This window comes from Charadrius vociferus, unplaced genomic scaffold, assembly GCF_000708025.1.
Source record: "Charadrius vociferus isolate BGI_N301 unplaced genomic scaffold, ASM70802v2 scaffold192, whole genome shotgun sequence".
NCBI lineage: Eukaryota > Metazoa > Chordata > Aves > Charadriiformes > Charadriidae > Charadrius > Charadrius vociferus.
Window position 1 is genome coordinate 2,659,354 of NW_009647437.1, and position 27,177 is coordinate 2,686,530.

Below are 27,177 nucleotides of genomic sequence, written 5' to 3' on the forward strand. Positions count from 1 at the left end.
TATACAGAGGGCATAAAAAGGCATACCAAATGTGTGCCAGTTCATCTGTTGATAATCTGTAATAGGTCCAAAGGGTCCATAACTATTATAAAGAGGCCCTGGTTCTCATTTATATGAATGTCTTTAAATATCCTTAGATTATGAACCGGGGAAGTAGACAGCAGCTCAGCAGCATAGCCCTTGGCATGAGGCTGAAGGCAGTCCTTTGCAAGATGGTTGAAGCTGCGTCTGCCAAAACTCTCTGAGCTGGTTTCCACAGGCACTAAGGGAGAAATGCCCAGGGGGGAGGTGACAGAAACCCTTTGGACAGCACTGGCGTTTAGGCAGGTTCTCTTTTCACAGGTTGAAAATTCACAAAAGAAAAGTGTGAGGATCTTTTGTCAGCCTCCACGAGATCATAGCGAGTGATACACTTGCACACACAGTAGGACAAAAGTTCTGGTTTTCTCTGGATGCCCCGAGAGGAAAAAGATTTGGCTATGATTTTTAAAACATCTGCACACTGCGTAGAAGTTGTTCTGTCCATGAGCAGAAGAGTCGGAAGAAGTTTTGAAACAGCATCCTGGAAATTATCTGTGTAGTAATAATAACAAAACATTAACTGATATTAGTGAGCTATAGTTTATAAAGCCAGAATAATTTGGTGACAAATCTGGCATAAGTCATTACCTCTACAGCCTCTTTTCTCCTGGCTCAGCTAAAGGTGGTCTTAGTTAGGCCAAGACAGTTGTCTGTATAAACCCAATCCGAGAGATTTGGGCTAAAATCCCCAAATCCTTCCATAGAAAATGAGGTTTATTTTTTACACACCTTATTTAATTGGGTCCATTTTAAAAGCAATCAAATACAGTTATGTTTGCCTAATTACAGTGATGGTAGCATGGGGGGATGGAAGAAAGTGGAAAGGATGATGCCTGGGGCAGAGTGGGCAGTAAAGGGTTGAACTGTGTCATTGCTAATGGAGTGCTTCATGTCATCATTTGAAGTCTGAGTCTGGGTTGAAAGTTGTACTATAGTGCCCCTAACTATTTCATTTGCTATGCTATCAAGTCTTAATGCAATGCTGCAAATTGGCTACAGAGACTCTAAACTAATATCCACAGCTGTTTCGGGGTTGGGCAACATTGAGTTTGATATAGCGTATACATGTCTTTGGGATATAGCACAACTTCTGCAACTTTTCTCCCATTTTGTTTTAGAAGTGTTTTGATAATCTTTCTCAGATTCATTTGTTCATGCATTTTCATGTGGAATTCAGAATGTGATAATACATAATAAAAATATGTTATAAATATGATTACAAGATGACATGGGTGTACAGAGGCTGCTATCTGGTGTGTAAGAGACTGGTTCTTTAAAAAACATGATTCTTATTTACAGTAAAAGCCCTTTCTGACACCAGAAGAGCAAAGAAATTTTACAATGGCATTAAATTGTACTCAGTGTGCTCAGTTTAAGGCTGTCAGAAAGATGCAAAGAGACTGTATTTAACATTATAATTTATTAAAACTTTATGCAAAATAGTTCTTCTGTAAGTGTATAATTAGATTTCTTGCTCGTCTTTGCCCACGTAACTATCTGTGAGTTTTATAGGATAATTTCTGACCTTGTCAGAGCATAGAGTCTGGTTAGCAGGTCTGTGAAGAGAGACCTAGTGGCTCGGGCATATAGAAGTTACAAAAATACTTCCTCAGGCTCAAAATAATTTTTTTTATGTTCCCAAAATTGTTCAAGAACACCCTGCTTTGGTCAATAGTTTACATTATAATCTTACTGAAGTCAGTATTTACATGCAATGACTATCCACTAAGTACCAAATGTTAAAGTCATGTTTTAGTCTCCCAAACCTTGTATTCAGAATTGCATCTCTTTTTTTTCATTTGGGCTGGACTATTAGGCTCTTCTCTGTAGCCTCTCTGTCTTTATAGCTGAAGGTAAATTGGTATAGCGCTCTTTGCCAACCTCGCTGTTGGCAAAAGTGAATATGCTGTAAGTTTCCTAAGTCATGCCAGGTTTTATTTCATGTGAGTAACCCATGAATCATCTTTCCATAGCATTCATATTAATTAAAAATAGTGGGGTGCTTTGTATAAGTAGATTTTAAGTGATGATATTATACATTGGCACTACAGTCGAAGTAGCATTCCTGAGCATGCATTTTCTGGAGGAGATGGGGGAAGGCTGCAGGAGCTACATTAAAACAAGGCTGGAGCAGAAACTTCTTGCACAAGAAAAGTTTCTCTGGGAATGTTTCTGGCCAAGGTTGGGGGTGAAAGTAATTTGATTTTGCTACACAATTGTAATTTTAAAAGAGTATCTTGTAAAATACAGCTCTCCATATTAACATGTATAATCCCTTTTAGTTACATATCAAAGTAAGGTTTGGAGTTCGAATCATCAGTGCAAAGCACAAGCTTCTATGACCTCTGTGTGGAAACAGCATTAGGAGTTTATTTTATGTATAGATCAACATAGAAGGGCAAGAAACTCCCATCTTCTTCATACTTTCCAGACAAATAATAAAGATTCTTCTTAATTTTGCCAGAATCCCTGCACTGCAGTAATCTTCCATCAAACATAATAGGAAGTTGTTAACTCTACAGAATTTTGAAACAGACAAATCTATCTGTATAACAGAATGCTTTTAGAAGGTTAAAAAGCAAAATAGATTTAATTCACTGTTTTTACAAGAATTTCTGCAGAAATCTGTTAAACTGCTGTTGACTGCTGCTGTTTGATCCTTAATAAATACAGCAGGGTTAGAAAAGGTTTTTAATTAAGACTGTACATACCCTTCCCAAGTTCAGACCGCATGATGGTGCAAAAAGATGTTCGGGCATGTGAACTATGCTACTGAAATCAGAATAGAAGAAGAAATTATTAAAATCTTTCTTCTAGTGATTCCATATAAGTAAAGATTTTGTTGGAAGCAACATTCTTGCTGAGTTACATCATTTCATTCATGCTATATAATTTATTTAGGCCACTCTGTGTAATATTACGCGCAACACTATGTGCAAAGGCTTTCCATAAAAAGACCCAAGAGGTCCAACTGAGACCAAAGTGGGGTTGGAAAAAATCAGTGTCTGTACAAAAGTTCACTGCAGAGACTTTTTTTCCTGACTAAGAAAGCATTTTTCTCCATGGAAACATGATACGGAGCTCTACTAGGAGTCTGCTTACTGCTAGGAGCTGTGCTTGTTCCCTGCTAAGGACACCCTAGGGAGCATAGGGAAGAGAATTCTAAAAAATTTGTTTCTTTTATAAAAAGAAACACTGTATGTAAAAACCTTCAGCAACCCTTCTCCTATACACTTTCTGGGCTTCATAAAGGTGCAGAGTACAGAAAAGGCACTGGAATGTCAGCTCATGTTGGCACACTAATGACTTGCTCAGGATATGCTTCCAGTCAATTGGGTTTGGCCATTTTATTGTATGCTTCATGTTGTGGTTGCCAGACTAAAATACTAGGGTTTTAAACAGCTTCTTTAAAAGTCTACAGAGTGTATAGAGTTTACTCAAAGAAATGAAAGAAAAAGATGACCAATTCAAGTTATAAAGTAGGTTCCAAGCATTGCCAAATTTTCATTTTTTCCCTGAATCTAATGGTGGTTCTGTCTGTTCCTGATAGAAGCAAAGCACAAATGCAGGCTGAGCAGAGAATGAGTTGAGAGCAGCCCTGAGGAGAAGGACCTGGGGGTACTGGTGGATGAAAAGCTCAACATGACCTGACAATGTGCGCTCGCAGCCCAGAAATCCAACCACGTCCTGGGTTGCATCAGAAGCATGGCCAGCAGGTTGAGGGAGGTGGTTCTGCCCCTCTGCTCTGCTCTGATGAGACCCTCCCTGGAGTACTGCATCCAGCTCTGGAGGCCTCAACAGAGGAAAGACATGGACCTGTTGGAGCAGGTCCAGAGGAGGGCCAAAAAATGATCAGAGGGCTGGAACGCCTCTCCTGTGAGGACAGGCTGAGGCAGTTGGGTTGTTCAGCCTGGAGAAGAGAAGACTCCGGGGAGACCTCATATCAGGCTTTCAGTACTTAAAAGGGGGCCTATAGAAAAGGTGGAGAGGGACTCTTTATCAGGGATTGTAGTGGTAGGAGAAGGGTAGATTTAGATTAGATATCAGGATGAAATTCTTTACTCTGAGAGTGGTGAGACACTGGAACAGGTTGCCCAGAGAAGCTGTGGATGTTCCATCCCTGGGATTGTTCAAGGCCAGGTTGGATGGGGCTTTGAGCAACCTGGTCCAGTGGGAGGTGTCCCTTGTCCATGGCTGGGGGGGTTGGAACTAGGTGATCTTTATGGTCCCTTCAGACTCTAACCATTCTATGATTCTATGAAGCACAAAATAAGTATTATTGAGGATGTAAAAGATTTGTGCTACCTTTTACAAGCAGATTGTAGTGTTTTAAGAGCTCTTGATCTGCACTGTGTTTTTTCAACTTTGAGTATGTTGAAGGCCTGGTCCCTTGACTGAAAAATGGGGATTTATGTGAGTGTCATTAGTTTTCTTTTGATAAACAACCTCAGATGAATGAAAAAGAGAACTTTACTACAGTTTTGAAGTGCAAAAAGGGGTTGGCAGCAAAGGAGAATGGGACTTAAGGTGAGCTTCGGAGGCCTTCTGCTAGCACTCAATAGCCTCTGCTTTGTGCATCTGTGTTCAGTAGGTAGATAACAAGGTTGCACGATGAGTTGGCTTTCAGTCTTATCGCAGTGCTCAGGCAGGCTGGTCTTCTCCTTTATGTAACAGAACTGGACCAAAGCACAGGATTTTCTTAGTAGCTGCTGGGAAAACATGGCATGCTTTTCCCTTCCTTGCCAAGTCAACAATACTTTCGGAACTGGTCATTTCCGAGGGAGGTGTCGACAGTTGTGTTACAAGTAAAAGAATGTCATTTGGCATTTGTGGAAGAAGAAAAGACTTTTTTTGTAGAAAAAGAATAGGGTCAGAGCACAGGACAGGAATGCTATATACCTTAAAACAGTCTGTATTTAGTGTGGCAAGCAGGATGACGATGTACAGGATTGGATGAGATTAACCTATGCTATTGTAGCTTTGAGTTTTGTTTAATAGTAATTTCAAAACTTACACCTGATCTTAATAAGCAGCATGATGGAAATGATAGGCTTCCAACTGAGGGAAGTTTTTGGCCCAGTATTGTGATTGTGAATGAAAACTCATCTCCCCTGTTGGACTTATATCATACTAAAATAATATTGGTATTGTTACACAGCATGAGGTTGATTGACCTTTAGGCTAGGGGAAGTGTAAGGCTAACAAGTTAAATGCCATTGAAAACAACTATCTAAATCATAAATTGAAAATGACCTGGGTTATGCATCTATGATTTGAGGAAGAAAACTGGAGAAGTGGGATAAGATCCAGGACTAAACATCTGAAAGGGAGAGACTAAATTAGTCAACTTCAGTTGATTAAAGATATTCTGATCCTGTTTTTCTCTGGTGTCTTGACCTTACTAAAGTTCACTTAGTATGTAATGGAAAAAACAACTGGTTTGATAGCAAAATACAGGAAATGCCTTCAATCATGGCTGATTACAGTAGCAGCTTTTCCTCTGTTGTTTTCATTTTTTTAGAACCCTCTTTCTATATGCCTGAAACAATGTAGAATAACAATGCTTTGGAGCCCTTGATTTGCTGTGTCCAAGTAGAGCAATTAAATGTCTGGCTTTTTAATGGATATGCATGCTTGGAGTTTTTGCAGTCAGGAGAGTGCCACATGACATAAGTGAGAAAAATTAAGAGTTATTACAGTGCATAGCTTCAAAGCCTAGCAAATTGCACTCTATGTGTGTGTCAATTCCACCATGAGTAACAAGACAAATGAATGCAGGTCTTTTAAAAATGTGCCTTTGTTTGGCTTTCTCCTACAAAAATGGAAATTTTACAACTAATTTGAATGAAATCTCTTATCTGCAAGTCAGGAAGCAGCTTATACTGAATATACACAATGTCTCAGATTCATCTCACCTAACTTTAGGAATGCAACTGAAGCTTCCAAGTCAGGATCCTGCTTGTCCTGCAGTTCATTCACAGTCAGTGGAGAAGGGTAGGCTTCTTTAGGGACCCAGGCAGCCCACGTGTTCTGTGAATCATCCGCTTAGAGATACCTGTGGACATAGCCATGGAGGGAGCCTGGGGCAAACTGTGGTACCTCAATTACACTGTAATGTCTAGTGGGATGAATCTGGGTCAGAATGCTGGAAAATACAGGAAAGAAAATTACCATAAAACCAGAGCAAAATGTTTTATAGTTCTAGTTACTTTCATATTTAAGGTAAATTTTAAGAATGGATGGAACTGTGGTTGATTACGTTGTATCTTTTTATTCTGTCTTTCCTATTACCTGTATAATGCAGTAATATAACCTTTATGTGGGTTATTAAGAGTTACAAGGCTTTGTTGCTGGAATAGTTGAATGAGAACTGCTACAGAAATGCAAGATGCTACCTGGATAGACATGCATTTGTTGGCTGTATGTTTTTCTATTCTGTGTAAGAAAGCTTCACTCAAAAATAGGAGAAGAAAGAACTTCAGTCTTTTCAGTTAGCCACAGAAACTGTATGCTTGAAACCCAAGTACTCTTTTCTTTGTGTTTGCATAATTTGTGTTTCATTGTTGTTCAAATGATAGTGACTTTGTCATCCTACCTGCTAAGGTCACTGAGAAAAAAAAACCAACACATTACTTTTGGTTTCCAAAGAAAAACTTTTGAACAGATCCAAACTCAATTAGTGTGTCTGCTCATAAATTTGCTTTCTAAGGTTCTGGTAACATTTTTTCAGAATTGAGTCTTCAAAACTTGATCTAACAAGCTTTTCTAGCTTCATGCCATCCTTTCAGTGTCTTTCACCAAGTGGTTTTATCAAATAACGATTTTGTATTGTTTTGTGTAAAAGGATTATAGACGTAAATAGTAGGCACTTTTAGTTTGCGCTCCACCTAACCTATTATTATAATGCACAATCTTGTTTTTATGTTATTTGAGATATAAAAATAAGAGCACAAAGCATTGAATCTCACAGAGTGGAATACCACAGCTTGAGTCAGTCCTTGGCTAAGCCCAGGGACCTCTATTGTCCTCAGTGGCATCACCACGGTGTCAATGAGGACGGGGTTTATCATCTTACGTATTTAGCAATGATTTAACACATGGACTTCATAGCAGAGGCTGAAACAGTAAATATCATTAGTGGTAGTACAGATTTTACCCTGTCATTCCCAGCCTGAATACATAGAGCCACTTAGGAATTTTTCAGATAAAATCTTCAAGAAAAAAAGTTAGAAAGTAGTGGTTTTAACCGAAGTGGAGACAGTGAGAAAGAAAGAAAAAAGAAACCCTGAGAGAACCGTTAGTGGCCTTAAGGTCAGGGCTCTCACGGGAGTGGTGGGGCACCAGGATGAGCAGGCAGCTCAGCCTCAGTTCAGAGCCACACATTGTGCTGAGCATCACACCATCAGCTCTTCACACACTGCTTTCACAAAAAGCTTTGAACAGTCTGTGTTTTCACCCAGCGTGAAACACAAATGGTTTGTAAAATCTCAAGAAGCCTTACAAAGTGAGAAAATCATTTGCTGTCTAGTTTAGCTGCAAATTTCTGAGGCAGATTGTTTGTCTTATACAATAGGCCTAACATGAAGCCAGCTCCATTCATGACAGTTCTTACTTGATACAAAAATTACAGTCCTGTGGGCCATGGGAAGGCAGAGTTGCCACTGGAATCCAACACAAAATGTCTCTAAATTGGGGCTTTGGCAGTAGGCTAAGTCAAGAGACACAGTTGTAGCGCTACGTCCCATTCCTACCTCAGACTCATGGAAACATTGTTGCATTCCCGGGTAGGGGTCATGGAAGGATGAGGTTTTTAAAGCAGTGTGATGTGAATGTAAAAGGCAACCCTCTCCTGAAAAAGAAATAGAGACCACTCCCCTCTGTGCTTAGCCCATTTTTGAGAATGTTTTACATAATACATATTTAAACTTGTACATATTTCACTTGTGTTCACAAATAAAAATGTGGAAATAATCAGAAAGGAAAAGCCACACAAAGGAAAGCTGTTAAGTACCATATATTTATTTGTCTGCACATTATTTTAAGGAAACTCAGCATAATAAGATAAGCCGATCAGGCACTGTAACATCTTAAGCTGCTACCGACAATTGTACTAAAGTTATGGTCAAAGCCATTAAAAAGCCATATAAAGAAATTATTTTATAGAAAATGTTTTTATGTTACCAGAAAAGTCATTGGTTTCCTTAAGCTACTGGAAATGAATATTAAACCTTTGTTCAATACATCATTACAACATCAGTAAATAGTTAGGGCCATGTGATGAACACACGGCCTTCTTTTCCATCCCAGGACCTTGCTGACCTGAAAGTTTTCTCAGTGGTAACATTGCTGGAGCAGGTGATGTTATACATCGTGCAAGCCAAACTTTTCCCTTGTAAAAACTAGGGTTTACAGAGCCACAGATATCAATTGTGTGTTTGTCTCCCTCTGATGTCTTTGGTGGGTAGACAACAAATTGCCTTTTGCTACATCCCTCCTCCTGTCTCCGCCACCCCCCTAGTCCACAAATTATTTGTGCAAATGGCAGGGTGATGGATGTTGTGTTATATCAGGAAAGTAAACGTGTTTATTTAAAAGAAAAGGTGCCTGACAGAGAGTATCACTGTGGTCACACTGAAAGTCGGCATTTCCTATTAATGTTTACCCTGCTATCTGAACTATCATTGTTATCTTTGATGAAAAGTAGCTATCGTATCTCTGACTTGACTGGAAACCAAGCTCTTCATTCATCTGCCACTAGCCTTTATACATACTGATGCACATCAGTATAAGGTGGATTCACTGTATCCAAACTTGGCACTCCTGAAAAGGAGCACTTTTCAAATCTGCACAGCAGGTTTTTCTGTATATTGCTGAGTATGGCTCTGCTATAGTTTTTGTGATAATGTCTATATTCTTGGATAGTATCAAGCAATGATACAGTGAGAAAGAAAGTTTGTATCATAAATCCAGTAAGCACTTGATGGGTCAACATAAAAGCAAAGGTGAGAAATTCCAAGACTTTCAGATAAACACAGGCAAAACTTCCTGACATGTCCTACAACAACAAAAGCAGCAGAACCATCTTTCTGTCACTGTTAGTCTTGCTCAGGTTTCTCCCTACTCCCTCCCTGCTAACAAAAACTGCTCTACTGTCATGAATCCACTCATAAGCATGAACAGTCCAGTGCATGTCCTATTTCTTACTCCATGGATAAGGGAGGTCACATCAACTGGTAGAACCTTTGACTGTTAGTCCCCGGTGACTGGAAAAAAAGGAAACATTGCACCCGTTTTTTAAAAGGGTGGAAAGGAGGACCCTGGGAATGACCAACCTGTCACCCTCATCTCTGTGCCTGGGAAGATGATGGAACAGATCCTCCTAGAAGCTGTGCTAAGGCACATGGAGGACAGGGAGGTTTGGTGGATGAGGAATTGGTTGGATGGTTGCATCCAGAGGGTAGTGGTCAAGGTCTCAATGTCCAGATGGAGACTGGTGACAAGTGGTGTCCCTCAGAGGTCTGTATTGAGAACAGTACTGTTCAATATCTTCATCAATGGCACAGTGGGATCAAGTACACCCTCAACAAGTTTGCAGACAACACCAAGCTGAGTATTGTGGTTGACATGCCTGAGGGACGGGATGTCATCCAGAGGGACCTGTACAAGCTCGAGAAGTGGGCCTGTGTGAACTTCATGAGGTTCAAGAAGACCAAGGGCAGGGTCCTGCACCTGGGTCAGGGCAAACCCCAGTATCTGTACAGGCTGGGGATGAAGGGTTTGAGAGCAGCCCTGAGGAGAAGGACCTGGGGGTACTGGTGGATGAAAAGCTCAACATGAACTGACAATGTGCGCTCGCAGCCCAGAAAGCCAACCACGTCCTGGGCTGCATCAGAAGAAGCGTGGCCAGCAGGTTGAGGGAGGTGGTTCTGCCCCTCTGCTCTGCTCTGATGAGACCCTCCCTGGAGTACTGTATCCAGCTCTGGAGGCCTCAACAGAGGAAAGACATGGACCTGTTGGAGCAGGTCCAGAGGAGGGCCAAAAAATGATCAGAGGGCTGGAACACCTCTCCTGTGAAGACAGGCTGAGAGAGTTGGGGTTGTTCAGCCTGGAGAAGAGAAGGCTCGGGGGAGACCTTATTGCAGCCTTTGAGTACTTAAAGGGGGCCTAAAGGAAAGATGGGGACAAACTTCTTTGCAGGGCCTGTTGCGATAGGACAAGGGGTAATGGCTTTAAACTAAAAGAGGGTATATTTAGACTAGATGTAAGGAAGAAAGTTTTTACAATGAGGTTGGTGAAACACTGGCACAGGTTGCCCACAGATTTGGTAGATGCCCCATCCCTGGAAACATTCAAGGTCAGGTTGGATGGGACTCTGAGCAAGATGATCTAGTTGAAGATGTCCCTTCTCATTGCAGGGGGGTTGGACTAGATGACCTTTAAAGGTCTCTTCCAACCCAAACTGTTCCATGATTCTAAGCAGACATCCAATGACGCTGCTGCTATTGCATGTTTATGCTCAGTAGCATCAGAAACTCTGGGGTCCATCTTTCTCATACGGTTTTTCAAATGGGGAAAATTATATTATCAGTTTGCGTTTTCTTAGAAGTTACAGTTTGAATTTTCCCATTTATCTCTGACCTGTTGGCGGGGGAAGCCATGCTGTGTTGCGACTAAAATACTTAAAGCAATAAAAGAAAAGAATCCCCTAGTAAAGTACAGTCCTAATATAACTGTCCCATAGTTTATCTAAGGAAACTGAGGTTAAGTTGGTGAGAGCTAATCACTAAAGAAGCTAACTTCAAAACATTAAAATTGTTGACATTTCTTTTTGTTTTCTGATGAGTTCCATGTATAACTCCATCTTGCCTAGATTGTAACGTAGTACATTACTGATCAATATTTTGAGGACACCAATGTGTTTGAAGAACTAAGACAAAGATCTTGGTGAATTTAACTGTCTTCCAGAAAATACCATTTCAGATAGTATGGTACAAATGATCCGAGGTCTGCGATATTTACCGCTTGTGATTGAAATTTATGTTGAAAATACAACATTAACTAAAATTATAGCAAAGAGTAAATTTGTGCTGGCTACAGGACAAACCTGTTGTTGCAGGTGAGCATCTTTGTCTCAAAAGCAATTTGGGTACCACTGAGTAAGTTAAACAGTAATTCTAGGAATGTAGAAGTCATACCTTAATTAAATAGGAAAAAAAAAACCCTCATCTTACTTGTTGAAATTGCTAATTGATATAATGAGCATATTGCCTTCAGTTAGGAATTTCAATAACTGTACTAACTAGAGAATGGTTCCGATGGTTTTCCCTGTTGTTGGGGGAATTTTCCCTTTTACCTTCTGTGGTTTCTTCTGTGAACAGCTTGTCTTTTTAAAGCCTGCAGAGAGGATGTGATTTTCCCCTGTAGGGGAACACTGGCAATGGCAATGATTTCAAATACACTGTTGAAAGGGTTTATTGCAGTTGAAAATCACCAAAAAAATTAGTTGTTCAGTAGCTACGTACTTTAGACTTGTGTTGCTTTCAGATCTTTCATGTTTGATGTTCTACAGATGTTTAGTAAGGTACAGTCCTTCACCAAACTTTCACCCTATAAAGAAATGTTCTTGCTTTCAATGTTGTTATTTGTAGATAATAATTATTATGCTTCATTCTGACCTACACTGTGAAATATATATGCTTTCTAGTTTTGTTGCTCATTCAATAGTTAGAGTAGAAGCAGATGCTGTGGAGATATTTAATTGTAAAGTAATTGCTCAAGCAAGCTTGTGATCATGTTTCTCAGCTACTTGATCTTGTTCTTCAAATATGGATTTATTTAGTCACTAATGTTTACTGTGTTCAAAGCCTACTGTTAGTAATGTTTGGCAGACTTTCTGATTTTGATGGCAAAACCCATCTTGACTGTTTAATTGCCTTACTTTCAACAAGAAAATTATCTGTTATCTAAATGACACGTGTGACACATGGGGCCATGCACAAAAGGTGGTTATCTTGCTGGCTGCTGCTGGGAGTCAGACTTTAAGAACCCAGTCCTGTGAAGTCCTCATCCACTGAGCATTTGTGGGAAGCCAGGGCAGTCAGCGTCTCGTGGCACTGCCATGGAGAGGAAGGAATGAGCGTTGTGGAAGTTTTCTCGCAGGTTACCTGCAGTCAGCCCGCTCTTCTGTTCCGACTTGCACAAACCTCACTGTTATAATCCTGATTCTTTCTTGACATCCTGCCAATCATTCCAGCTTGTGAGGTGATTGCGATGCTGGCAGGTATCCAGACATAGAAATCAAGACGTAAGTTTCTGTTTAATGCTTTCTGAGAAAGAAAAAAAAAATAATAAAAAAAAAAAGTTTTATGCAATTGACTGCTCAAGTCAACTGAACTTACTGTACAAAGTATCTTGGCAAACAAACAAAGGAGAGAAACAGCTTAAGGTAGCATTACTGCATTCAAGCAATCTGGGCATTTTCCTGGCTTAACTGGTTAGGTTGTTTGCAGTTGCATGTAATTACTCAGGCTGTAGAAGCTCATTTTGTCAGACACAGATGACTTTCTTAGTTCCTACAAAGAGAATGCAAAATGAGAAAACGAAGAATTTAATAGCCCTTTGTCATTGCTCTATCTGACACTGTATTATTTGGTATGCTCTGATTTAGAGGTAGGCAACTGGAACCAAATAAAAGACAGAATGGATCAGAATGGATCATTCTGTACAGACAATTAATTTACATTCCAGAGATTGATAGCTGTTTACTTTTTGAGATGTAGGAGAGCTGACTGTTTGTTAGAACAGTTCTGGGGAGATATGTGTCTTAAACTAAAACTTAAAGGTTCTTTTTTCAGTGAGACTGCTGGTCTGGGAAGACAAGCTTCCTTGGCAGCTCTTTTTCTGTTACTTTTTCATTCGTTTCCTCATCTCTGTTTTGTTTCAGTTTTTTTCCTGTAAGGTGTTAAATAGCACATTACCTATTCTCTTACATTAACATTTAGTTAACTAAGATTTCTTTTTCCAAAGTTGCATAATTAGGGAGTTTTGGTGTGGTTTTTTGTGTTGTTTTATTTTTTTTTAATCTGGCAACTGTAAATTGACAGAATGGTTTTGAATGGTTCTCAGTGCAAGCACTTTTGTGGACTATGATAATCTTGTGGGCTAGCTGTGAATTTGGCACTTTGGCAGACTCCCAGCTTACCTTTTAACCTCCCATCTGTACTTTAATGGGAGTCATGCTGCTGTTGTTTTAGCCTCTTCCAAATTTATTTTGAAACTTTGGTGCCTTTGTATTTGCGATAATAAAAATCTGCTGGTATTAAATTCCATTATTGCATGAGTAATTAAGCTGATGTCCTCAGTGCCTCCAATACGGTTTTGCAGAGGTTTATAGGCTTCACTCCTTTGTTTTGGCTTGATCTAGTGGTCCCATATGTTTTTCTTCTGTCAAGTAGGATTATAGTTTCGTAAATGGTAAAAAAGTTGTGTTGACTTGTGCTTTTACAGGTAGGCTTAAAATTTCACTGTTGGTCTTTACAGGTAGTCAGAATTCAATATTTAGACTCATCATGTTTTTCTTCTTCCTCAGTTTGTTCATTCTCTTTTTCCACTGTCAAGTTTGTTTTTTATTGCTAATTTCTGTGTCTTATACAAATCTTCAAGGAAATAAAGTCAATGTGAGTATCCTATCGTTCTCCATTATGCGGTGGCTTGCTCTTAGTGTTTTATTACTGTTGAGATTTCTCTTAGCTTAGGAGATTCTTGGGTTGCCAACTGTATCTCCATTCAACTGCATGGCTAGAATATGGGTGGCATTAGAGGAAACTTAAACAATTTTAGGTGCTAACAACTTCAGTGTGTCACCTGCCTGCACTGGGAAATCCTTCTTCTGGGATCAGAGTTAAGATAACATATGAGTCTTCTGATGATCACTAACTGCTCCAAATTAAGATGGATCCAGTTTTCTGAGCAGCCTCTTGAATTTCATCAGTTCCTATCATAATTATTTGTATTATGACTTTCTTCCTAACAGTCTGTTGTGATGGTGGCTGGAAGTGGTTCCTGGATTACATCAAATATAATTATACTTTGATTTCTTTGTCTGAACATCTTGACTTTTTGAAATAAAGCTTTTATTCTTCCTTAGCTTAGGAACATAGGAACATCCAAGATAACACTGCATTTGGAGGGTTAAAAGCTGTAGCTACAAGCTCCTTCTCCCATTTGCAAGAGCGTTATCCTGTTATTGTACTTGATCGCATTCTACTTGATGACATTATAGTCTTGTCTTAATGAAAGTCTTTTGATTGTAACACTTGTAATTCACTGAAAGAGCAGTGTTGGGAAGGCATATAATTTTTGGAGCGGGGAGCTTTATTTTGTTTATTTGACTTCGTTGGGGGGCACAGAGCTTTGGATGTCTGTTTACCCTTGCATGATGTTGGACAATTCTTGCAAATCCCTTTCCAGCGATAGGAAGAGGTAGTTATTTGAGGGGTTAAATGGTTGGATGTAGGGGGTTATGTTGTAGCCAGCTGGATCTTGGGTTGTTTAGGAACTTATAAAAAGGATGACCTTAAGGAATGACAAAATATGTCGTTTGCTCCAAGGGGCCTTATGTGAGTGAGCAGCTGAGGACCTACAAGAGCAGTGTAACTGATCTGGAGATAGCAAAGTCTGGTGTAGGGCATATTGGTTGCAGTGAACGTTTCTACAGCCAGTGTATACTTTGGCTACATAAACCAGAGCTGATAAAGCTAGTTTATGGGGGACACAGTGGATTTACTGTTAGTGAGGTAAAACTGACTTTGTTTTGCCATGTCAGACTTCTTGTACATGCACAAACCACTTTGTAACGTGTACACAGCACAACTGATCTCTACATGCACAGTACGTCCTCCAGTGTTTCCAAGAAGTGTCTGATTTACTGCACAGATGTACAATGATTATGCAGACCTTGAGCAGAAAGTCCACTGTGTCCCAGAAATACCTGATTTTTATGCTGTCCCGTGTACATGCTTGGGAAATATGTTAGATGCAGGTGGGCCAGCACATTTGAACATTTTGAACGAGTGTCAAAAGAATAAAATTCACCTAGTGAAATTGGAGTGATAGGGAGAAAAGAAATCCCAGCATACTGTAGCCATGGACATGTCCCTAAAAACTCTTAACATAATGTAGCCTTGGAAGGGTTGTTTAATCATTTAATGTGTGTGAATGCTTCCACCACATTATGGTGCCTGTGATTCTAAGGTCTGGGGGCTGATAGGGAGACATTTCTCTGGCTAAACTCCTCAGAATAAGGTGAAGACTTTTCATCCCTCACTCAGGTGGAATTTGTTGGCATAATGGATTTTTGCAACAAAACCTGTATATTTTCGTAGTCTTTTGAATTGAAATTTGTTTACAGAGGCTGGCATGGGATTTTATTCCTCTGTCCGATTTAGAACTTGCCTGCACACACTTTTTTCTCTTTCTCATCAACTCCGCCTATGGAAATTTTTCTAATTCTTCTAGGAAAAAGGTTTTGATCAAAAAGTGTCCACACAGAGTCACCTAAGGACATGAGGTCTGCTTTTGTTTCTCACCTCTGTATGGACTCGTACATACAATGCCTTTATTTATTACTATATATTTTTAATACATAGCAGAGGTACCTAAAGCCTAGACAGAAGGATAAAAATAAAATGGTCCATGCAATATAAGGGGGGGGGGCAGTTGCCTTTTTTTTAATGTTCGGTTTATTATTTATACATTATAAAATGTTTTTAATTGTGGGGCTTTATTCATGCACGTGAGGGTTATTTTATGCATTGACTTTCTAGATCCTTTTATAGTTTAGTCTAAGGCAAGTGGCAGGTAAGTTAAATGGTACCTAACGTGCATTGTGTTGGAAAATGCGATAACCATCAATGGTATATTTAGAAAATGTGCAGAGGGCAAGACAGGAAAAGTGGATATCCCTTTCTCAACCTGTTTTTGACCTCACACGATTTAATAACCAAAGAATTGTGTGGTTTTGACACAAAGACATTTGTACAAGTAGTCAGAGACAGCTGCTAAGATGCGTTGTTTAACGGTGAATGCAAATTATTCCTGTGAGATTGTTTTTGAGCAGGTTTAAACTGCAGAAAATAATGCTTCCAAAGCATTGGGTTTTATCCTTCTCATTGCAATCTGAACTTTGAATTGCTAATATCCATTAAGAATCCAATTCAAAATAATCCGATTTTGAAAGTACCTTTTAATTCCACCCAGACAATAGAGTATGGGTAAATTGGTAGTCCTTACTTTGTGCTAATGCAAAAATGGAGAGCGGCTTGATTAGACATTGTAGACCTATAGTTCAAATAAACAAAATGTTAGATTTGTAGCAAACAAGACCGAGATCTTTTCCAAACGTTTCTGATTCTGTCTTGAATACAGCTGTGTTTTCATGCAGCTAAATGCTTGTCATTGCCTACTTCCTTATTGCCTTTAACCAGCTCTATTTAGTGACTGCTACCAACTCTTCACGCACACATGTGAAGGACAGCTTCTCAGTGGTGTTTGTGAAACCATCTATTTACCATATTCTGTAGTTTATGATGAAATTCAAGAGCACATGATAAAAGTTTGAGAGTTGTTTTAATTTGGGGCCTTTTTATTTCAGGGACCTGAAACTGGACAATATTCTTCTGGATGCAGAAGGCCACTGTAAACTGGCTGACTTTGGCATGTGCAAAGAAGGGATTTTGAATGGAGTTACCACCACAACCTTTTGTGGCACACCTGACTATATAGCTCCAGAGGTATTTTTTTGAATTGCACTAAGAATACAGATGTTATCATTCATCAGACTGTTAAATGTGTAGTTTTAGACATTTCTTACATGTAGATGAAAAAAGTAGAAGATGCAGACTAGACTGTGCCACAGTCTTTCCTGGGTGATCTTGCAGAAATCAGTTGCTCTGCTGCTTACAAGCAGTAGTCCATGTTGATAGGAGTGACAAAGCATGTTTCTTCTGTTATTTGTTCTCTGAACTTAACTGTATTCTACTCCATACGCTCATTTCTGACCCAGCATCATTGTGAAGGCACTTACTAGCCTTTAAGGTGCTAGATGCAACTATGTACTGCCAGCGCTGATTTTTAGTAGTTATAAAAAAGTTTTCAATTTTTCATGAGACTTAGAAGGGTACGTTTATATGGAAGAGACCATACATTTGGTGTCATTGTGCCTAGGGTCTTTGTGGGAATATATTTTTTTCTTTTCTTTAAAGTATCCATGAGTGAAAGATACTATGTTTGTAGTACTTCTGATCATATGGATGAACAGAAAGTATAGACTTGCATAGAAAATTCAGAACTTTTCGTATGGATGCTGCATATCAGTTGGCAAGATCCAAAGTAATTTCAAGGCCTTCACTGGATAAAGCAAACGACTGAGATTAATGCTTATTTTACGTATCCTAAATTTTAATGAAATGCATTTCCAAATGCCTAAAATGAACCAATATTGTACGGTTAGTCTGCTAGGCAGACTTTGTCTGCTCAGTTTAGTTAGTAACCTGTGCATCCTTCCACTGAAGATTCAGTGTGCTGATTTAATGTAAAAGTTTCATTGTTATCTTGAAAGAGTTGTCTTTCATCAACCATAAATTTGCAGCAGGGAAAAATGTTAGTTTATTATTTGTTAGGGACAGTAAGTTAGAAATCCATATTGTTACTATTCATGGCTGTCAAGCTTTGGTAGCACAACTGACAAGGTGTGAATCACCTTGAAACTATCATAATATAGATGTTTTATGCTTTATGAAGTTTGAAAAGTATTCTGGCAGTAAAAGAAAATAAATGCCAGTGTGATGGTTTGTATGAATTCTTTTCTGATTCAGTATACTAATTGATTCCTTTTGCAAATTCTTTGAAAATTCTTACTGAAGACAAAGCAATAATAAATCCCAGAAACTTTTACATGAAATCTTGATCTCACTGAATTCAGTAACTCAGGCTTCCATTTTGTCATCTTAATTGCAGAAGTTTATCTCCTGCTTCTATTTCTCTTGCATCATGGCGGTATGTTTCCATTTCCTTTTCTTTAGCAATATCTGAGTTCCAAAGAGTGCACTTTTCAAGACTATCATTTTCTGTAGTTAATGTCAATATAATGTAATATCCATTCAACTAAGAATCCAGTTGGGATCCAGACCTCTGTATTCAAATGTTAAACTCATTTTTGTTTTTACGTTAAAATTGAATTTGGTTTTATATTGGATGTGATTCCCAAATACAGCACCAAGCTAACATGGTTCACCACAATGCTTCTGGCTGTAACCCTAGTGTTGTTTAAGGATGCGGTGGAGTTGTTCCCGTTGCTACTCAATTTAAGGCAGTCGACTTCACCTTAAGCAGTCATCCACTCTACTTTCCCCAGTCCCCTGTCATGCTGAAACATTGCAGCCAAACTACAAGCTTCTTTTCGGTGGAGAAGAGCCAAGAATTAAGCTTGTTCCTTGTAAAACACTGGTTCTGTAAGACCAAGTACAATACAATAAAACTCCATCACTCTAACCTACTACTCTCCGCTAAAAGTATTTGCTACAAGGTTGAACTTGTGGCACCTGAAAAGTTGTGGCCAGTTTTTCTGAAAGCAGAGGCAATTAAAGTGAGTCCTACAGCCATGTATTGTACAGTGTTTTAATGCTGTAAAAAGAACTTGAACAAAAATGCTTTTGGCTTCCTTCAGCCCTACCTAAAGGACCAGAATAAATCTCTCGGATGATTGCAGCATTACAAGCTGGTTCAGTTTGTTTTGTTCAAGATAGAGACAAGGAAATGTTTCACATTTTCCACCAATCTGTTTTGTATATGTGATCTTTTTTCCCCCTATAGCGTGACCTGCTTTAAACAGTTTGGAAGGATATACAGCTCTCTTGCTCACGAGCATACTCTTTTACTCAGGGGACTGATAAACTCAGTCAGTACTTCTGAGAATAACTACGCATTGACACTTAGCTGTGTTTAGCTGTGTTAGTGCAAATTGCATGGGTAAGAAACTATGCCTGCTGTTATCGAAATCAGCGTGGGATTTAGTGCTACTCAGGCACTGGGGGAAAGAAGGGGTGTATCATGTCAAAACAGCAAATGTGCAGCCGACAGTGTTGTCTAACTTGCCTATTCAATCCAATATCTTTTTCTATACTAGATTCTCCAGGAGTTAGAATACGGCCCATCAGTAGACTGGTGGGCTCTGGGTGTTCTCATGTACGAAATGATGGCTGGGCAACCACCCTTTGAAGCTGACAATGAAGATGATCTTTTTGAATCCATCCTTCACGACGATGTCTTGTATCCAGTCTGGCTCAGTAAAGAAGCTGTCAGCATTTTAAAAGCAGTGAGTCTTCCACTACTTGCTTTCCTCCTCCTCTTCATGATTTTTGGGGGGATTGGTTTGTGTTTTGTTTTTTTCCCTTGATTAAAATTGAATTTGTTGAAAGTTGTTGAGAGCAGTCACCGCTGGGAGTTCAAGCACAGTTCAGAGTGCCACCGTTAGGATAATGGGGCCTGGGATAAATTACACTGCTTGTGGGAAAGGAACAGAATGTTTGTATTCCACGCAGTTGTACCCTGTATAAATCTGTGTACTGCAGATTCATGTTTCAGGGAAAACGCAACCAACTAGAACTGTGCTATCACTTTGACACTTTATATGCCGCATGTTCACTAGAGTGGGGGAAGCACTGCGTAATTAAAGACACGATATTTTTATTTAACCCACTTATAAAATTTCCTGTCCCTCTGCCTTTCTTCTCCTATCATCAAGATGGGTTGAAAGCCCTTTACTTACAGCTGCATGTCCTATTTTATAGTTCACATAACACTTTGATAAGCAGTCTTACTCTCACGTAATTTTTTCTGCCGTGGTTGGTGTTTTTCAATATAAGTAGTGACATGACAGAAATGTGTGTCACCAGATGCTACCATTTTTTTAATCAGTCAAAACGTGCCAATGGGCAAGTTCACTTTTTAGACTACCTTCCTGACGTCATGTTTACTTCATTAACGTAACATTGCCATAAATTCTTTCTTCTGTGCTCATGTCATCCTAAAATAAAAAGAAAAACACAACAGAAGCAGTATGCCAGTCCCCATAGTTTGAAAACCTGAGGAGAATTTCTGGCTTAAAAAAATAACTTATTTTTTATTCCATTTTTCCACCTTCTTTGAAAGTGGAAAATTTCTGCCTTTCCACATCTATTTTCTTTCAGCATCTGGAATAAGGGAGACTTTCAGTTAAAAAGGCAGCAGTGTGAAGTTCTGCAGAGATCTTCATACAGGGTTACATTTTGAAATTATATCTAAAACTTGAACAAATTCTGATTTTAACACCAGTGGACCGCTAACACATTCTGCAGAAGTGCTCATCTTGATCTTTTAATTAAAATCTCTCCAGGATCATTCTAGCTGAGAAAGAGAAATGCTCTAGCAGATGATTCAAAGCAGAAGTCAAAATTAACCTCTCTGAATTTTTTGCAGTAGTCTCTTTTGCTCCATTCACTGTAGTGAGAACATGGAGGATTGATTAAAGCTGACCTTTATACATATTCTCCCTTCTCCCCCCAGATAGCTCTCTGATGACTTTTTATTAGCTGTCATGATGCTTTCATGCTTCCGGTTTTGTTTCCAGACCCTTCAATTATTTTCAGTTCACCAATTAAAATGTATGGACTTGAGCTGCAAGAATTCAGGCTGATATCCAGGGTTCGAGGGTTATTTTGGTGAATTGTAGAGAAAGGGTTGTTGTCAATGTTCATATCTGCATCTGAATTTCACTGAAGTCCAGGAGATTTTCTGTAGTGTTTTGGTTTCACGGTCTGTAAGATCTGTTCATTTGCCATCCACAGGGTCCTTCTGTGAATCCACATTAACTGACCTTTCTATTATTCTCAATCATGGAAACATTTGTTGGAGGGGAAAAGTTAACCGATAACCCTTGGTGAAGTATGTAGGACGAGAGCCATTGTAACTATCAGGAGAAGGTATTTGTTTTACAGAGGAAAGGGAGAAACAGATTTGACAGTCAAAAGCCTTATGGTGTTATCTCATTGGTGGTGCAAGTAGTGAGATGCCTGTTAATGTTATACATGTCATTCATTAATCACATACAAATGCAGACGCAGAATTGGGCTGCAGTTGTAAACTATGTATTTTTGTGAATGTAAGTGCAAGGGTGTTAAACTCACTAATTTCTTTTAAAGCTGGCTTTGCTATAAATTTTCATGAGGCTGTTTTCCTGGGTCTACATTTTGATAGTAGGCACGGTAGTTTGTATTTTGCTGTAGTTGTAGCTTTTTTTTCTTTTACACCATTCTGTCTAATGCCATTATAAACCTTAAAAAGAGAGTTGCATCCATTAAATAGATTTGCACTATAATAACAGATTATTCCTCATTGGTCAAGATGTCTTCATTGGCATAAATTTATATAATTTAGTAGAGCTGTGCCAGTTTACACCATAAAAAAAAACCACGTTTCCTTACATTTAGCAACCTGCTGCCTGTGCAGCTATGGTATGAAACATGTTTGAAACTTGTATTCTTCATCTGATCCTTGTCCATATTCTGTTAAATGAAGAACAGGAAAAACAAAGGAAAGAAAGAGGCGTCTATGTGGTTTACTGCTGAATGGTAGCAAGGGATTAACTTTGGAACACTTCGTTTCCTCACATTGTGCTTTGAGACATGGGTTTTATTCTTTACAAACTGTATTTTTACACTCCTCCAAACACCATGTCAGGAAAGCTTAATAAGAAGACGTTCCCTTGTATTAAGTAAGAATGTTTCCTTATTTTCTGAAGAAACAGTTTTCCTGTTATTTCCAACAAAACACTACGGATTTTTTAAAAATTTTCAGCTCAGTATTACAAGGCAGAACGTTGCTTATCCCACGAAATCCCACAGATCTTATTAGTCCTGTTTCTGTGAATTGACAGGAATTGCTATTTAAAATTCTTTCCTGTCTGGTAAGGAAAACAATTATTCATTGAAATTAGCTCTGTACTTCTTTGCAAGCAATGGAGAGAGGTTGTTTCTACAATGTGTGTTGCCTGTGTACCAGATGACAGAAATCTCTGGGTACAGAAGCAGGACTGTTTTTAAGTTGTGCCATTTTTTTCAAGAAGCAAAATTTTAGGAGCCTGATGATCCTTGATTTGGACCCCAAGTTGCATGGCTATCTCAGCAACTTTTTGCCCTGTTGTCATTTAAGTCAGTAGGAACTCTGATCTTAAAAGCCTTCTTTTTTTTTTTATAAAAGGAGGTTCCTGCCTTAATATGGGAAAATAAAAAGGCAACACTTATGGCTGTGGCTGTCAGCTCCATTGGCAACCATCTCATTGGCACAGGACAGTTAACAGTTGTCTGTGCCCTGACAGTTGTATCATTGTTGATGTTGTTGATAAACACAGAATAAATGTCAGCTTGTGCATCAAAAATAGAAGAAGGTGAAAAAAATCAATATTTATTGCAGGGGATGAAATTTATAGAATTAAATGTCCGCTTCAGAAGTTTGATATTATTTCGTCATCTTTGCATGTGATATATTTGTTTGTTTAAGTATTCATTCTTAAAATTTGTTCTCTCTCATCATCCATTTCCAAGTTTCATGAAGTTTGTGAAGTACAGTACTAAACTACTATCTTGTCATATTTTCATGTCCTAAGCTTCTTAGAAATGACGTGTTCTGATGTTTTCCCTGCCTCTGGCTTAAAACAAAGATAGAGCGTGGCAGATACTAGGATCAGATTTTACTTCTTTGATACCTGGATTATACAGTACAAAAAGGGTATCCTGTAGTTTCCTTGTTCTGTTTCTGCAAAATGTGTTCCTGGCTGGTTCCTGGCCTGTTTGCTGCAGTCCTGGAGGTGAAATAAAGCAGAGGGTTGTAGCAGAGGGATGTAGGAATGCGTTTTGTGGTTTTCCAAGAGACCTCACCAAAGCACAGTAATCCTTTCAAAACCTTTGTTTCTCCTGCCTGTAGAAAATATGGCCTGTAGTTTAGATATGACTTGTCCACTGGCAAAAGAAGTTGCAGAACAGTTGAACACAAGACCAAAGAGAAGGATCATCTTTGGAGCAGCGCGTATATGTCAGAAACCATAGAGAGAATTGCCTCACTGATCTAAGTTATATATCTTGAAAATGATAGCAATGGTATTCTCCTGCGGATGGTTGATATAGCTATCTAAAACCATCTTAAGGGCTTCAGTAGTTACTTATCTAATAACTGGAGTTCTAAAGCAAGGGTATGCATTATAGTCATTTAATTTTTGGTAATTTTTTTTCTACAGATGTATAGTATAATGCGGTACCTAGGTTAAAAAGCCACTGAGCAATTACCACATTTTGTTTCATTTGTTCACTTCTTTAACATTTAAAAAATGTTAGAATGGCTGAATATCCCAAAAGCTTGGGATAATTCTGTAGTATGAGTGTGTGTGCGTGTATAAAAACAGCATTCATAGCTACTTGAATTGCAAGGACTCTGTGTCCACGTGTATTAGGATAAGAGCAATTGCTAATAAAAGAAGGAAGAAATAACAGAGCAAAATCAGGAAAAATATTATCACCTGCTATCATTTGGTAAGTGTCTTACACCAATTGTACAGCTTTTTGCTGAAATGAATAGTAAGAGTTTAAAAGTGAGAAGTTTGGAAATTACCACAGCAGAAGAGACCACTTAGTTCCAGTTGAGACCACTAACAGCGTACTAAAAATGAAAGGGAAGGTGCAAGTTACGTTGTGGAGTTTGTCAAGGGAAGCTTTCTTCTGGTACTGATCACTCCATGTATTTCCTGAAACATATGGACAGAACGCTTATAATTCACACAGCTTCAGGTACTGTTCTTACTTGTATTAGAATAAAATCCTAGAAATGAGTAATGAGGTTGGGGCTTTTCATGTGTCTGCTTGAATGGAGTGTATGATTATGCAACCTACGTACACAAAGAAAATAAACAACAGTAAGCATAATATGTAGCCCCTATACCCCAAATTAATAGTTAAGATAGTGCAAATAAGATAAAATAAGAGCTATCCTGACCATCTATTTGGAAGTGTCTCTGGAGGGTTTAATATTTTCTTTCTTTCCTTTAGTATTTTTGGCCAAAGCTGGAACCAGAAATGCCAAAAGAGAATCTGTTCCTGTAGAACTCCCAGCCAGATGAAATTAGGAGGTCTCAGCAATCAGTTGAAAAAGCTTCCTGCATGAAACTTGCACTTCAGAGTCTGAATCTTCTCGTTTGGCTGGAACCTCGGAAATTTGGAAGGGCATCCTTGTTGCTCTTACAAAAAAAATAACCTTCTGAAAGGGGACTGTCTCTAAAAACTAGGCATTAGGAATTGGAATGTGTAATTGAACTGTGAATGGTTTCCAGCCATTGCCATTCATGCTTTAACTCTTTCCTTCTCTCCCTTCCCCACCCTGTAGTTCATGACAAAAAACCCAAATAAGCGACTTGGCTGTGTGGCATCACAAAATGGGGAAGATGCGATTAAGCAGCATCCGTTTTTCAAGGAAATTGACTGGGTTCTTCTAGAACAAAGGAAAATCAAGCCACCCTTCAAACCTCGGATTGTAAGTAGCAACTTGCATAACATTCAGAGGAAACTTGATTTGACAATTCTAGTTGTTGTCTTTTCTAAGACGTGAGATTACTTGATGCAATATTTGAGGGTTGAAATAGTAATATAAAAAAGATTGCCTTGTCGTCGTTTCTGTGAAGGTAAGTGTCAGGAATAGATATAACGCACAGGAAGATGTTCATGTTCGGTCACATAAACCATGAGAGGGTTCGAGGCCCTGTTTTAATTATTTTCCTGTGTTCCTAAAGATACCTTGATCAGAAGAGATTATTTCAGTTGGGTATGTACTCTCTGTACTTTCTGTGTGAACTCTGCTACAGTTCTGCATTGCTGATGGCCACTGGATTTTGTAGTGGAAGACAGAGCAAAGGATTTCTGATTAATAATATTTTAACTGAAGATACTTGAAAAAACAGCTTCCTGGGGGAAAGAAATATACATCATGATTAGATAAATTGATGTACTTACATTTTCCTAGGTAATAACCAAGTATTTCTGTTTTAAAGTAACAAAAATGTGTAGCAGCCCTACATGCAGAAACTACAAAAGCCAAGCAAGAATACCTTACTTATTCTTGTTTTCCTCTGGATGAAAATATTTACAGTTCACTAAATGTCAGCTTTTCAGCTGAGAACATGTGCACTAAGTTTTGTACTTGAACAGTACGAGAGAATAATTTTACGAGAAATCCTCTGAGCTTGACTTGCATCTTTTGACTTTGCACATTCCTAATTGCAACGTTTGATTTGCCTGTAAATACGATCAAGGTACTTGTTTGTTTCTTTCTCTAGATAGTTTACAAAGGTATTTTTTAAAACAAACAAACAAAACCACACACAAAAAAAACCAACCTTTGGGCTCAACACTGAGTCCTAACTTAAATTTAGAGGTGAAAAAGTCCCCTCTGACATTGCAGAATTGCTGTCTGTCGCATTTAATGCATTTACTTTTAGTCCAGTGAGATGTATTTCCCCAAGTTCCTTGTGTAGGTGGTAAAAGCGGGGCTGCCCGTCCAGACCAGGAGCCTGAGGGATAGCTCCTCTGAGTCCACTCTTGGAGAAGTCTTTCTCTCTCTCTCTCTCTCTCTCTGTAGCTATGCAGAAAAAGCCCAAAGGGATTGACAGCTGTAAGTGAAAGTTAGCGCATGTGAATGTCTTTCTAGGATTAATAGTAAGATACAGCGTTATCACATGGGGAAGTTTTTCTAAACACATTCCTTGGAGAATGAAAACTTTGTAATGCGGTAGCTACAGGCAAGAGGGATGCCTGAGCCAGCCCATCTCCCGGGAAGGGTCCAGCCAGCTGGGCATGCCGGCTTTCTTCCCCCGCTGCCCAGCTCTGCTCTGGAGGTGTGGCCAGCTTGCACCTAGTGCCTGAGCTGACTTACAAATCTCTGCACTGCTGTAGGAAGTGTAAATTCAAATTAACCCTATTAGTATCTACCTGAAGTCTATTTAATGCTGTAACTAACTGCTTTCCAGTCAGGTTCCACAGCCCTCGGATAGTTGCAGACAGCCTTAGTTGGTGTTACGCTGAGTTGCACGTGTGTAGCTCTTTTCCCATTTTAACTAGAATTTGGCCTTTCATCTCACAGTAATTTTTGTTGCTTTGCTCAGTATTCATCAACATTTTGGTAACACAGTTATCAAATCAGGATGCACAATTCCAAGATAATTTTCGCTTTATACCTGCATCTAGTAAGTCCCAGATTCCTAACTTCTAGTCTGTTGGCTGTTTTCCTTTCACGATCAAGATGCACGGTCCCTTTGACAATAGGTATTTTTACAAGGCCTTTATTATATTTGTAAGTAAAAAAATGCTGCGGCGGTCCTTCTTAAACCTCAGGAGGGATTTAGTATGTCAGTCATTTTTATTCATTGCTGATATAATTATCTTCTACCTTCTCAGTGCAGCTTCTTTCTCCTTCTGGTAATTATTTCACTGCTGTTATACTGTAAAGCCATTCCTATTTTATCCATTCCTGTTTTGTTCCTTTTCTCCTTTTCAGCTTCCTTTAATGGTATTTTAGTTGGATATTTCAGTTTTAGTAGTGATTTCAGATTATTTCAGAGTAGTCCTTCGTATAATTTTCAAGACAGCTGCTTGCTTTTTAATAATTTTTAGAGTGATTTTATATATCTTTATTTACACCTTTTCTCATTTTTCTTCAGGCTGCTTCTATAATGTCGGATTTTCATACTACTTCTTTCCATATAGTAGATGCCAACTTACTTTATTCTACCAAATTTGATGCCTGCAGTCTAGTAGTTCTGTATGCTTGGGTTTTTCTGAACTCTTTTTTTTATGGTGGTGAATTCAGATAATATGTAGTCTTTGTTACAGGCATCCCTATTATTTTTATGTTCTCAGTCTCCTCTCTCCAAGATACCTTCCCCAATGACCTGGTCCTATCAACTTTTACTGATAACTTTTCTACACTTAGAAAGGGTATACCTTATATATTGTGGTTTGTGCT

The 27,177-nt window shown here is 38.9% G+C and overlaps 1 protein-coding gene across 1 annotated transcript in view; it reads left to right on the plus strand.

The window, feature by feature from the left end:
- PRKCE (protein kinase C, epsilon) overlaps window positions 1-27,177 on the plus strand; it is a 295,234-nt gene that overhangs the window by 250,781 nt on the left and 17,276 nt on the right. Inside the window, exons 12-15 of the mRNA XM_009880644.1 lie at window positions 3,397-3,408; window positions 16,733-16,871; window positions 19,265-19,453; window positions 24,547-24,693. Coding sequence (XP_009878946.1) covers window positions 3,397-3,408; window positions 16,733-16,871; window positions 19,265-19,453; window positions 24,547-24,693 — 487 coding nt within the window. The remainder of the gene's footprint in view (window positions 1-3,396; window positions 3,409-16,732; window positions 16,872-19,264; window positions 19,454-24,546; window positions 24,694-27,177) is intronic.